The sequence below is a fragment of the Prinia subflava genome, chromosome 6 (assembly GCF_021018805.1).
Source record: "Prinia subflava isolate CZ2003 ecotype Zambia chromosome 6, Cam_Psub_1.2, whole genome shotgun sequence".
Classification (NCBI taxonomy): domain Eukaryota; kingdom Metazoa; phylum Chordata; class Aves; order Passeriformes; family Cisticolidae; genus Prinia; species Prinia subflava.
Genome location: NC_086252.1, coordinates 10,746,349 through 10,760,363, shown reverse-complemented (window position 1 = coordinate 10,760,363; position 14,015 = coordinate 10,746,349). Strand labels below are relative to the sequence as shown.

At 39.9% G+C, this 14,015-nt stretch overlaps 1 protein-coding gene across 1 annotated transcript in view; it reads left to right on the top strand.

The window, feature by feature from the left end:
• Positions 1–14,015, top strand: part of HECW2 (HECT, C2 and WW domain containing E3 ubiquitin protein ligase 2) — a 144,484-nt gene that overhangs the window by 36,703 nt on the left and 93,766 nt on the right. Inside the window, exon 2 of the mRNA XM_063400203.1 lies at positions 9,940–10,280. Within this exon, the coding sequence (XP_063256273.1) occupies positions 9,989–10,280 (292 nt within the window). The 5' untranslated portion in view covers positions 9,940–9,988. The remainder of the gene's footprint in view (positions 1–9,939; positions 10,281–14,015) is intronic.

Genomic DNA, 14,015 nt, shown 5'->3' with positions numbered 1-14,015 from the left:
AAGACAAAACTGTTGCTATTAAGCAACAGAACTGGTTTGGTTTAGAGCTGAAGTGTTTTGAGTATTAAAAGTGATTTACCCTATAAGTGGAGAGGGTGATATCAGCAACACCTTCATACACAGCCCTGCTGGCTTTCTGCCTGGGTTTATTTAGGCTAAAGATCAACATGTGTGTTTAATACAATCAACTTGGGTTTTTTTTTCTTATTCTGGGCCCTTTTTCTGTGGATTATAAGGAAGTTATTTAAAGAAGGTAGAGCAGGTGTTTTCTGGAGGAGAAAATCTTTAGGGCTCTCAATTTCAGTAGTTTCTGCAAAGTTTGCATTAATGGCTATTTGATTCTCTGCAATATTTCTAAATTAATACACTGGACACCTTAAGTTGAACTCAAAAATGTATATATGAGAAACATAATATTGACATGTTTTTCATAATGGCACCTCTTCCTAAAGAACATACTTGGGACAGTCAGCAGACAAAAGCCATTGCCTTTGAGCTGGCATGACCATCAGTTCTTCTCCTCTGTGGTAGATGTTTGCTTAGTAAAGTTTCATTCATTCAAAAAGCTCCATTAAATTGAAGACAAGCAGAAATGTTCTCATGTATTAATTCAGTCAAAGAGTCGTCTCGAATCTTTATGGAAATGCAAGCTTTGTGGGGGGAGGATTATAACTGGCAAAATGATCTAAACTGAAATATCAAAAGGGTAAAAGAGGCCAGAAGGATGGAAATTCACATTGATACAAGCAGTTAAATTCACTCCAGCAAAATTCGTCAGTTCTTAAAAATAATTGTTTCCTGTTTTCCTCATCTACTGATTGTATCTACAGTTTATTTATAAGACTTAGGTACACAAAGCTTTGGGTTGGTTTTGTTTTTAATTTTCCTTTGTTCTTTGCGGAGACCAATTGAGTCTTTTTTAAACATCTTCCACACCCACATTATGATCAGTTTTACCAGGCTGGATATTGAAAAAATGGAGAATCAGGGAAATTGCTTTGCTGTGGACTGGTGGGTGCTCTTTTTTAGTCTACTTTTAGTCTACCAACATATTTCAGTAACAGAATTCTTGAATTTGGAGCCAGTTGATACATGTTTTGCGCAAAGAAATGCCCTTTTTCAAGTTGGTAAAACCCTTTTGTGACAAAACTGAATAAATAGCATCATGAATTGAAATGTGTGCTGCTGTGTGAGAAACAGCATTCCTGTGTTCCCTGATAATATGGGAATCTCTCAGTGTGAGAGATGTACCTGGTCTGTGGTGGTTTGGTACCATTTCAGTGGGTGAAATCAATTTTATGTGGTGGAAAATTGAGCTCAAACAGGCTTGGAAGTGGGAATGACTGTATTGGGTTTGGGCTTCCATAGGTGGAACAATGAATGCTCATTCTTATTCATTGTATGTTCCAAGGATTTTCATCAGCATAGAATGGATTTCCAGTTACAAACGGAATTAAAATGAATTTATAGAAATGCTTATTACATATCTAAATATACATACACCAGGTTTTAATAACTGCCAAATAAATGCTTAAATCAGTCTCTGTTAAGTATCACTAAAATACAGCTGTCATTCATGGATGTGACACTCATTGAATAATTTCTGCTTGGGTACCAGAGAACTTGTAATGCAGAGACTTGGAATGAAACTGTAGAACTACTCTCATAGTAAGCAGTAAATAAATAATTGTACTAGTTCTTCTGTCAAGTGCATTATTTTTATAAATGCCCTGTTGAATTGTGCCTTTTTTGGCCTGGCAGATTTCTTTTTTCGAAGGAATACATATTTTCTTTTCTGTTTGTCAAGCTTTTTGGCATTGCACTCTTTCTTCTGGTTCCATGTTTATTTCCTTCCCTGAACAGGCAAATGCTAAGTTTTTCTCTTCTGTAGAAGTTCTGTATTTTGGTCTTTACTGTCCCTTGTGAAAAAACCTTGGGAGAAAACTTATAATTGGATAACTCTGGGCTACTGCTGCTGATGTTCTGGAAGTCCTAAAGACAGGAGGGATTTCGAGAGAGTTGAATGCATTACCTTTTTTTTTTCTTCTTTTTCTTTTTTTTTTTCTTTGTAAATTATAGGTTCCCACAGGCTTTCACATATGTAAGTAAGAGCATATATTATAGCTTACTCACAGAATTATTCTAATTTTCCCATCCTGTGACAAAGTAGTTTCTCATAGAGATTATATTCTGTCTTTCTAGTATAGACACTTGAAGGGGGCTGTATTTTCAATGGATTGTATGGATTTGATGGATTTTAGGCAATGGACACCCTCCCGTACGTCTGCAGAGCAATACTAAGATACATCTGCAGGCCAGATGGATCTCACAGCCTGGCAGCTGCAGCAGAAGGGATTAGATGAACCCTCTGTAATCCCTTCCATACAATTCCAGACAGGTTATCCAGGCTCTCAGTGTTCAACTCCACAGTTCATGTGGCTGAGTTAGCTTAAAATGTTTTAGGGCTTCTTATTCCACCTGAGCTGTGGTGACAGTATTGTGGGGACAGTGGACATTTGTCTTCCTTGCCAACAAAGTACATCAGTGAGTGCCCTCTAGAACTGGTATAACTGGAGGATGCCAGGCTGTGCATATGTGTGTGGATGCGTGCACTGGTCTCTGGGCACATTTTTACGACTGTTCACTTTTTTGAACAGTGGCTCGTGTGCTGTATACCAGCTCGCTCCATGCTGAAGCTTTTGCCTGGTGATTAGTGCAGTAAGTTGTACTGAAAGCCCAGTGCCTGGTGGGCTGCTGGGCAGGGTGTGTGGACCTGTCACAATTACGCACAACTCTTCAGGCTGCTGGCCTTGATAACAGGGTTCAGCAAGAACTTCTGCCTGGTATAAGGAAGTTGCCATTATTGGGGAGAAGATGGAAGCCTTACTCAAGCAGCTAAGGTCTTATGAGAGTGACATTTGTTTCCAGATAGATACAAAAGTGTATAGGACTCACGTTACAAATGAACTGTATGAAAATCTATTGAAAACAGATATTCTCTTACACTCTGAGATAGCCGAGCCATTATCTGGCCAAATAATGAATGGACTGTTTTCTTAAAGTATATGGTTATGCTGAACTATATGTTTTTTCCCTTAGGGTAGATTTTCAGCCAGTCTAAATTATATGGTGGCTTTGTAATCTGAGCTGATGTTTAACATCTGAGCTGAGTCACCAGGTTTGAGATGCATGCGCACGTTCTTTCCTTTTTTCCTCCCTCTCCTGAACAATAACATCCTTGTCAAATTACAGTGCAGTAATTTTTAGCTTTACCTTAAAACGTCTGAGTCCAGTTTCCAGAAGTTGCTGGTTGTGATTTCCCAGCAATGAGTTCAGAGGATGAGTTAGCCGACTGAAGCAGAGTTTTCTCAGCACAGTTTACTCCCTGCGTGGCTCAGAGCAGGGCAACAAGGCAAAAGGACATCCCAACAAAATTCTGTCCTCTTTTTCTCAGTCTCAAGTAACTGCAGCTTCTTCCACAGATCGAGGAAGAGTGGTTTTGGTCCTCTGAATGATTTTTTGGAAGACCTCTGCCTCTTCCCCTAAGGAGGCCAGCTACCTGGCACAGCCAGCACAGCGTCAGCCACGTCATTTAGTCTGGCACTCCTGGGGGGATACTTTGTATGGAAAAGTCAAAACAGCTCTCTTGGGAGAAAATCTAAAAAGTGCTGTGGCTTTCAAGGTGCTTAAGTTGACCTTCTTGGCAATTTTCTTGATTAAAAAGGAAATCTGGTTAAAAGGTCGTGCACATATAGGTTTGTTTCTGAAACCTGGGAAATTTATTAAAGTTCTTTCATCATCATTACTTCAGGCTAAGCCACTTCTAAGAATATCCAGTAATTGTCCTGTTATGAAAGTCTGGGAGGCTTTGTTGAAGTAAGCAGATCAGCAGAAAAATAAGTTTTCTGAATTTAACTTGTCTCTGTGCTTCTGGAAAGAACAAATTATATTTCAAGACAGTTACTATCCATTTAAAAGCTAAATTAAAGCAACTTTAAATTTTATTCCATTTAAAAAGAGAGCTATTAAAGAACATTTAAGTCTTTCAGCTTAAGACAAAGTCCTGTGTCAACTATGATGGTAGCTTCCTATAATTTTTAATATCTTTCAAGAGCTCCCCAAATAAAAGTAATATCCAGAACTGGCTGTTCAGGGAAAAACTGTGAATACAAATTTACTGTTAAATGTGTAAAAGAGAAGAAAAAAGAGAGACGACTTCTTTCCCTTTTAATCTTTCTGATATATTCTGAGTATCCTTGTAACTAAAAAGAAAAATTGCGTCAGAAGTGTAAAGATTTGATTTTTCCAATATATGACATCTCCATTTTGATTTTCATCAGATCATAAACTCTCTAGGTTTGGAATGATCGCTTTTTGCCTCCAAGATAGCCATTCCTGGACTTGTTTGTATCATCTACCTGCATAAATAATTATTTAAAACATGCAGGCTTATTGAGCACTCAGGCATTCTAGGTAGCAATACTGAACAGTTAGGACTATATTTTAGCTGAAGGATCTCATCACTTTCTGCCTGCTGTTGATGCCCAGAACTGTGCAGTTATGTAATATGATGGTTGTTATATTTTTGAAATATTTATTTTCATGATCTGCTGGAATAAGATTAAATTTCCACTATGTGATGCAAGTTTATTAACTAATGAACTAAATCATCCTAAAGACTTAGGATATAGCCATGGTCATGTAAGTGAAAAGGCTTTATTACCCTCTCCTTGTTAATCAGTGGAGAAAAATCAGTTCTTTGGGATCTCTATTTTTCTTGGTTCTTGAATACTCTGACAGCTTTTATATTCATCTTTATCTTGGTGATTGAATAGGAAGCATCCAAATGTGTTAGCTTAACTTGGATCTGACAGAATGTTAGCTAATGGAGAAAAATCCTGCTAATCAGTGAAATACCTTCTGAGAGAAATTCCATTATGTGGATTGCAGAAAACTTGATGAGTAGAAATTCATGGAAAGATTCCAGCAGGAATAACAAGAAAAGGACATCTGGGCAGAAGGATGAAGCTTTTCTCTCATTTTTGACTTCACAGGAAAGGATGCCTCGTGCCAGCTTTATCTGATTTTATTATTTTGTTGAGAGTGGTTTTATTTTATTTTATTCTTCTTTTTCATAGACCAAATCTGCTACCTGAAATAGCAGAATACAGGCCTGAAAGGAAGCCACTGAGTTAAAGAGCTATTCCGTTAATCCCTTTGTCTCAGGCCAAGCCAGCTCCTGATGATGATGCTGAGTAAGTAGCTGGTGGGTTTTACTGAGAGCAGCCTATCTGTCCTGCTGGCAGAGGTGCACCGCAGCTCTCGAGGAGAGAAAAGCCCTTTAGTGCTGAGGCAGGGTAAGTGCACAGTGGTTAATCATGGTTAACCATTACCCAGCTGCATTGGCAGGTTTTGCAGCCGACGGTGAATTCTCACTATTCTTCTTTTGCCAGAGTTTCTAGCGGGTTTGAAGCCAGTACAGGCACTGGAGAGTCCCACCTTGTCCCAGAAAATATGCTATTTTTGAGTTCTGTGCAGAGAAGGATCTCCAAGTTCTAAATTTATTCAAGAAGCATTTTCTCAGCCACTATGAGCTCAGACAGATGGTCAGTTTGAACCTTATATTGTAGCATTTATAAATCTTTGTACTGAACAAAGTAGTGTCACACAGTGTATAATTGGAAAACCAGCATGTTTTCTGTTCTTCGTATTCTTAATGTGTTCTTCAGCCTATATAATTATGGGGATTGCTTATCTCAGCATGGGAGAGGCATTTGAGAGATACACCAAGTGTGATGTGAATGTGTCCAAAGGAGAACGAGGGAGCTGGTGAGGATCCTGTGAGGAGCGCCTGAGAGAGCTGGGGTGTTTAGCCTTGAGTAAAGAGGCTCAAGGGGAACCTCATGGCTCTCTACAACTTTTGGAAGTACATGGGTGTCAGTCTGTTTTCCCAGGTAACAGGACCAGAGGAAACTGCCTCAAGCTGCCCTGGGGAGGTTGACATTGAACATCAGGGAAAATTTCTTCAGCAGAGTTGTCAGACATTGACAGTGGTGAAACCGTGTTAGGTTAATGGTTGGGCTGGATGTTGGTAAAGGTCTTTTAAACCTAAGCGATTCAGTGATCCCGTGAATGGGGGACATTCGGGTGTCAGTCGGACAAGACACCTTCTCCTGCCCGTCTGTCACCCAGCAGCAGAGCCAGCTCTGTGGAGCACTCCAAGGGCAGGGAGCCTCGCCTTGCAGTGCCCTCGCTCCTCTGCGAGGCTGCAGCGCGAGGCCCGAAGGCAGTGCCCGGCACTAATGAGCACTTCGATGGGTTAATGAGCGCTTCGATGGGTTAATGAGCGCTCCCCCAGCAGCACCCCGAGCCCCGGCTCCGAGCACAGGCCGTGTCCCGCGGGTGCCGGGTCAGCGCTCGGGGCCAGCCCTGCTCGGGGCCAGCCCCTCCCGAAGCCAGCCCCGCCGAGCTGCTTTACTCTAAGTGCTGTGGGAAGAGGCTGCGAGCAGCACCCGGCAGCCACATCAAAGAGCACTACATAAACAAGAAATGAATCACTGGTAGGAGTAAGATAAACAGGGCAGCAGCGAACTCTGGTTTGTTTTGCATGGTGGGGTAGGATTTTTTTGGAGATTCCTGTGCTGGAGCTCTCGGACTTCCATTCATGTATTTTTAAACTGTTGAATATTTGACTGTATGAAATGGCCTGACGCTTCTTTTCAGTCTCCTTTAGTGAAGAAGGTTGGGCAAGAGGATTTTTGCTATGTGTATTTTGTGTATTAAGTGGAACTATTTCCTAGTTCTAGTCCCTCTGTGATTAGTAATTGGGGAGTATATTTAGATAGACATAATCCTGAACTTGGGCCACTTAAAGATTAAGACGAAATCAGTTCTAGTTCTCCCTAAGCTTCTTGTCAAGTACTGAAGAAAATGCTGTGATATGGATAAGCAGCTTTGATACAGGTTTCACTTTTCAACTGAAACAGTTTGTTAAAGTTAAGTATCTGCTGATTTCCTGAACTCCTATATTTTCGTATGCTTTTAATTCAGGATGAACAATTCAGTTTGCTTCACGAAACAATATGCCTGACCAGCTCGGTGTGATACTCACTGATATCACTGCTCTGATCGCGTTCAGCCTCATGAGCTGAACCTTCATGGCAGGGAGGGGGCACACAGCTAATCCTGGGCACTGTCTTTACAGCACAGTCTGGGTGCAAATGCTGTTTCAGTGGTGCTTAGCAGGAACTGAAGGTGGGAGGATAATTCTTATTTTCAGCCTATGGTAGGATGTATGTGGTTATGTTCTGTTAGTTATGTTATTAGTGACAGACGTCAGGAATTGTTAACCCAATGAACTAATTTCTTTTGTAGGCAGGAAGGTACTGTGTAAGGTTTTAATCTCTTTTCTGGGTTGCAAATAATTGAAGTAGTGGTTCTTTTTGCTCTTCTATCGCTTCTTATGATTTGGGTTTTATGGCAATCATCTTTTCCCTTTTTACAACATGAGTGTCATATTTCTCTCTTTACAAATATACTCAATCTCACTGTGGGATACTACATAGCACAGTACTATCTGACATGAGGGCCCCTTTGAGGGCCCATTTACAACCTCTTAATGATTTAGAGGATGCTGTAAAAGCTTATGAGTCCTGAATTTTTGGAGGATTTTTTTTACCCGCAATAGGAGCTCATTTACATGTGAGTTTAACTTGTTGGTTGCAAATCGATTTGAGTTGCTTTATTTGTTTTGCTTAGATCACACTTGGAATTATTAATAGGATCCAACAAGTTACTCAGCATTTAGATTTGTGGTTTACTTTCAGAAACTAATGTGTTTCACCAGAGTGATAACCATTAGGACTTAAGAAAACAGACTCTTGCAAAGGAGTTAATGTTTTCCTTGGGCTATTTTAATCTCTCAAACTGTAGCATATTCCTGGCTAGTACAAGTTAATTCTCATGTGTCCTTAACCATAGATGAGTTCGTCCATCTGCCACATATAAATTTTTCAATATGTTCCAACAAATGCCAGTGCTGCCCTGGATACAGTGTAAGTCTCTACAGCGGAAGGAAATTTCTTCATCCCTTCTATTAAAACTTTGTCTTTAACCTGTAGTCCACCTGCACAACATTTATTTTGCAGTGATTTTACTGCCATAAAATCACTGCATGCAGTAGTTCAAAAATACGTAAACCTGTGGCTGTGGGACAGAAGAAAATAAACTTAATAGCTGTCAGTCTGTTAATTAGTACTGCCTGATCCTGGTGCTGAGGGCTGTGGTTCCCAGGCAGGAGCATGAGCTGCTTGCTGTGGTGGGCAGCCTCAGGAGCAAATCAAGACTTCCTGACTAGGGGTAGAACTCTATCAGTGTGGCATTTAACACTCACATGTAGTGTGTGCAGTCACATCACAGGGCTGAACCCTGTGTGTTTCACTGGCTAGGGAAGGTGGCAGCTGTTTCTTACCAGCCTTTCTGGTCTCAAATGACCCTGGGATTTCCAGATCTAGTGAATGAAACTTTGCACACAGAAACAAGTCACTAACTCCCCTGACTGATTTAAAAAGGCCCTTTTAACCAAAGTTTCCCTTTTGTCACTGACCCGGATGTCAGAGGCAGACAGGAGGCAGTGAACCCTGCTGATGTCCAGCACCAGAAATAAAATGTTATGCAGCCAAAATATTCCTCATGTCAGGAAAGACTGTGTCATGTACTTTGTGAAGTAAATGTGATCGTCTCTATGTCACTTCTGTATATGTAGAGTTATTGGACTGAATTTCTGTTTCCTTCCTTTTCTGCATTATTTGATGCTGAATCTCATACAGTATATGATATACTGCACACAATTGGATAAGTTGAACTTTATTTTCCCCCTTTGTTAGCTCTTAGTGTTTCAAAACACCTCCCATTTAAGAAAAGCCAAAAAGCAGCAGAAAAATTTTTGGTATGCTTGAAGAGTCCCTACTTGGAAATATTATTGAAAAGAAAATTGAAGATGAGTTATAACTTATCACAAGTTGTGAGTAATGTGTGGGCTTATTTTCAAATGACAATAATTTAGAAGCTATGGATAAGGAAATGCAAATTCTGATTCTGAATGTATGATGTGATGATATTGGCATGGGGCTTTCAGGGAAGACACTTACAGGGAAGTTTCTGCTCACGGCTGGAGGAAAACAGTCAATGATAACTCCTTCGCTGAATTTCTTGAATTGCCTTGAATTTCTAAGGCCTCTGTTTTCTAATGGATGGAGAAGAACAACAAAAAATATGGCTGCACAGATGAATGGACTAATTGGATATACATCTGTAGTATAAAGTACCTCAGTCAATGGTTTGAAGTGTTTCTGTATGGTATAGAGAACCTCAGAAAGCATAACTTTGTACCTTATAAGATGAAATCCTTACAAGATGATTTCATAGTAGCATAAATCTGGGATGCAATATTTCTACTGAAATATGTCCAACCTTACTATGATCTTCAACACTTATGTTGATCAAACAGTGCATAGAGAGTATTGTTGAAACTACCATAAACATCATGCACTGCTGTGATTTTTATGGTAGAAGATGAGTTCATTATGTCTTTGCTCTTAAGGCTACTTCACTCTTAAGGCCAGACTTTTAAATTAGCTTTGTTACTGTGGCTGTTCTTGCTTCATAGATTGGCTTGGACGATTTGCTTTCTGCTGTTTTCTGGCTTATGTTATTTTGTGGTTATGGCTAACGCTGAATTTTGTTGTAAGTGAATCATGGGGTTTTTTGAATGTCCAGACACTCAGTTCTTTGCAGTGATAGAGCAATGAAGAAAAGGTTGTACTCGGTCTGTTTCAGGCTTCTGTGGGAACATTTTTGCACTAATACTTCTCCATTTAATAACTGACGGGGTCACCTCCTGTCTCAGTTAAAACTTTCTTTTTTCCTTCTTTGTGATAGATCTCTGAACAACAACTTTTTTACGTGAATTGACAGCAGTGGAGAAGAGATGGCCAGCTCAGCCCGAGAGCACCTGCTCTTCGTGCGCCGTCGCAACCCCCAGCTGCGGTACACGCTGAGCCCCGAGAACCTGCAGAGCCTGGCCTCTCAGGGCACCATGCCTGAGAACATGAACCTGCAGCGTGCCAACAGCGACACTGATCTAGTGACTTCGGACAGCAGGTCTAGTCTGACAGCCAGCATGTACGAATACACCTTGGGACAGTCTCAGAACCTCATCATTTTCTGGGATATTAAGGAAGAAGTAGATCCAACTGACTGGATAGGACTTTATCACATAGGTAAGTCAGAATTGTGTTGGAATATTTCTGTGTGTTTCTTGCTATTTTGCCACTTCATATTTTAGTTTTTTGATATGTGTTCTGGCATACTACAGAATTAATCTACAGATAAAGCTGAGGTACAACTGCAGAGAGTTGCCTTGGATGCCTCTTTGCTTTTCTCCATGCAGTGAGCTATGTAAAACATGATTCTAATTAATGTAGATCTGGTTCCACAATTACCTGCTAGAAGATGAAATGTATTATTCTTAAACAATAAATATGCATACCCTTTCTTGTTTTCACCTTTGCTGGTGGCTGGCTTTCAGACTGGAAAATTTGAAGTACCGTACTCATGATGTAACTTGATGTGCTTACAGCCCAATGCTTGTACATTATCTTGGACAAGTAACTTCTTATCGTTTGTGAAAAGCAACACATTATTTATCATTTGTATAAGTCTTTGATTTTGTAGAACTGAAATAGCATCAGTTTTGAAGGAGCAAAAATTTCTGTTTATGAGGAATTCTTGTAGAAGGAAATCCTGTCCAGAGATTCTTCTGTATGAGTTTCTTTGTGCTGTTTGATAGGAGGAGCTGGAAAGAGCTCTAGGCTGGCATGCAAGGGCCTGTGGGTTGTGTGTGCACTGGCAAATGATGTGACTCCAGAGGGGTGGATCAGTAGGTCAGTTGGTGCTGAGAGCATCAGTAACCTATCTGGGTTGTGATTTTCCTCTGTGTTGTTTTTAATCAAGGATGCAAACATCCCTGGTTTGGAATTGTCCAAAGGACAGCCTTGATGTCCCTGCCAGGAAGGGAGCACAGCCGGTACCTGGAGCAGCACATGGGGTTTAGTTGCCTTCTCAGAAGTCACTTCACATGCACTAAATTTAACCAGTGCACTGAATTTAACCAGTGCTCACTAAGGGGGACTGATGGGTTCATTTGATCCAAAATTGCGCTGCTTCTCTGGTCCTAATTACACAGGTAGGGAGAAGGTCAATTCAAACTGCCAGAAGCAGCTATAGCAGAAATAGAGCAGCTATAGCAGATGGAGACAGTTCTGACCACTGAAGTTATATCTGTGCTGGGACTAAGTGTAATGCAATGAAACTGGCCTCAGCAGAATTTTTGAGAGATACTTGCTGTGCCACCTTTTCCCAAGATGTTCCATCTCTGCATCATTTAATGTTACATTCTGTGTACATGCTGTTTTCTTTTTTCTCGGTCTGATATTTTTTCCAACATTACTGCAGTTTCACAAAGTGGACATTATTAACCCATGCTGTTCCAATGCATACCTGGCTATAAAAGCTCCACTGGAATTGCTGCATAAGCTGCAGTCTCTCCTGGAACAAACTGTGAATATGCACTAACCTTAAAGCCACCTAAATGAATGTCTCCATAATAAACAGGAATGGATCTTCCCAACAGCATTAGCAGCTGAAGTGTGATCTGCGCTGTAAAATGCACAGACTGCTAAATGAGCTGAAACATTCTAATTTAAATACATCCAGAGCTTCATCTGCATAAAGGTATAACAGTCTTTCCTGATGCTTTTTTTATGGTTCACAGCACTTCAGGATTGATATTCAATAAGCTAAAAAGCAGCAATTCTGTGAAATTCTTACTGGTTCTTACTCTAGGCTGAAAGTGATTTTTGTCTTATTTTCATAATTAAAAATATTTCTACATTCAGTCTGTTGAGTCTCTAAAGTATGGAACAATACTAAGTTAACACTGTAAGAATCTTATAAGGAACACCAAATTGATGCCTTCTTGACCCCAAACCCCCCATTATCCTACCATGTAATACTAGAGTATGTGAATGCTTTCTTGTTAAATGGTGGAAGGTCCAGAAGCTTTTGTCTCCATAGCCACTTGGAATCGATGAATGGTGGTGTGAGTTTTGTTACTTATTTAAAATAGATCTGAGCAGAGTCTTTCCTTTAAGTCTTGTGGTTTCATCATTCTGAATGATGAAATTGCACATTTTTAACAACAGAGGTAGGGACATACTCATACACTACAGACAAGAATGATAGCATGCCTGCCTATCTTTGATGTAAGTTTATTGATCAACTCTTTCAAGATTTATGTTTTTTGGTCAACTCTTTCAAGTGTTAAAAACCCCTTGTAATTTGCACACCTTTTATAGCCACAGTTAAGGTAAATTAAATTCTACAGGTATAATCCAGCATTTTCAGTCCTTTTTAATAATTCTTGTGAAGTACCTCCAGTTTCCACTTAGTCCTTTGCAAGTTGAGGAGGCTTCTTATTTTCTCAGGAGAGGCATGCTAGCTGGTGAATATTTTTAAGAATAAAATCTCCATTCTCAAACATGTTATTAAAATTTAATGTAGTTGCTTGAGGTTTTCCATGCTGGTCTTTGTTTAAAACGAAAATTATTTCATTTAAGTCTCCCCTTGGGCACAGGCTCTGGGAATTGTGTGTGGTCACTAATACAAGGCAGCACTGGGGCTCTGCCAGCTTGCCATGTCTTCTGGTGAGGCACCATTTTTTGAGGAGCCAGGAGCAGAGAAAGGCAAATATTGTGCTCTTGTTTTAAAACCCAAAAGCACAGTCCTGTATTTATTTATTTGTTTTTTTGTTTGTTTATTTATTTATTTTTAATGTTGGCTGTACGATTATCTGTCATGCAATCTGGATCAGTGTTTTGAGGGAAAAAGAGGTTGTTGGTTCTGTGAAGAGAAGGTGAATATTCTAAAATGAGCATCATTCTGAGCTCAGGCATTTGTACAGAGAGATTTGGCAAAGGTCTGAAGCAATCCAGGTATATTTTCAGCTCAGGTTTTGTGGAGTTACAGCCATTATAAAAAGAACTGAGAAGTGGAACACTGGAAGCTATCTTGCCTGTTCATTCATTAATTTACTCAATTAGCACGTTCTCATTAGTTTTCTATAATGAGAAGGCAGTTCTGTGCTTCTGAATGTGGTTTTATTGCTTGGTTAGAGCTGCAGTGGCTCATGAGGAATCCCACCAAAGTTCTTACTAGAAGTTTCTTTCTAAGGGGCTGGGCAGAACGAACTGCACACATTCACCCAGACACGGACTGGGTCACAAGACTGTCACCGATCAGAGTCACTGCCTCTCCTGTTAGTGCTGTGCAGGCCATGATTGGCTTTCACTAGGAAACAGCAGGTGGAGCTTTTCCTAGTGCAGTACAACTTCAGTGAAGTGTTTGGCCCGCTAAACGGTTATGAAAACATATGTTGCCTTTTTTTAAAATGAGAAAAGCCCAAGAGGAGAAACACAGAATAACCTTATTCTGAAAGACTGATTTTTAAAATTTTTTTTAAGTGCATGTGAATATTTTGGGGGGGACTTCTGGTTATTTTATTAAAAGAAAAAGGAAGGAAGTCATAAATGTACAAATACTTTGTAGAAAAGACTGTATTTTATGAGACATTAGTTCACAGGATACTCCTGTAGAGAAACTTTCAGTCTTTCATTTTTAAGTGCAAGGAATTGAACCCAACTGAAAAAATCTACATAGCTAAATTTATGCTCAGTTTTTCTAGAATTTTGTATTTTAGAGAGTGTTTTTAGATATAAATGTGAGTTTGCTCACTTGTACCATACTTGGATCTTCCTCAGTTTCATCAATGTGCATGTTAAAACATGGCCTGTTTTTTTGCTGAGGGACTGCTTTGTGTGCATGTTCTTTTTCTTTCCCAGTGTTTTCCTAAGGATTACCAGAAGAAAAGTGTATGTGAGGGAGACGATGTATTCTGT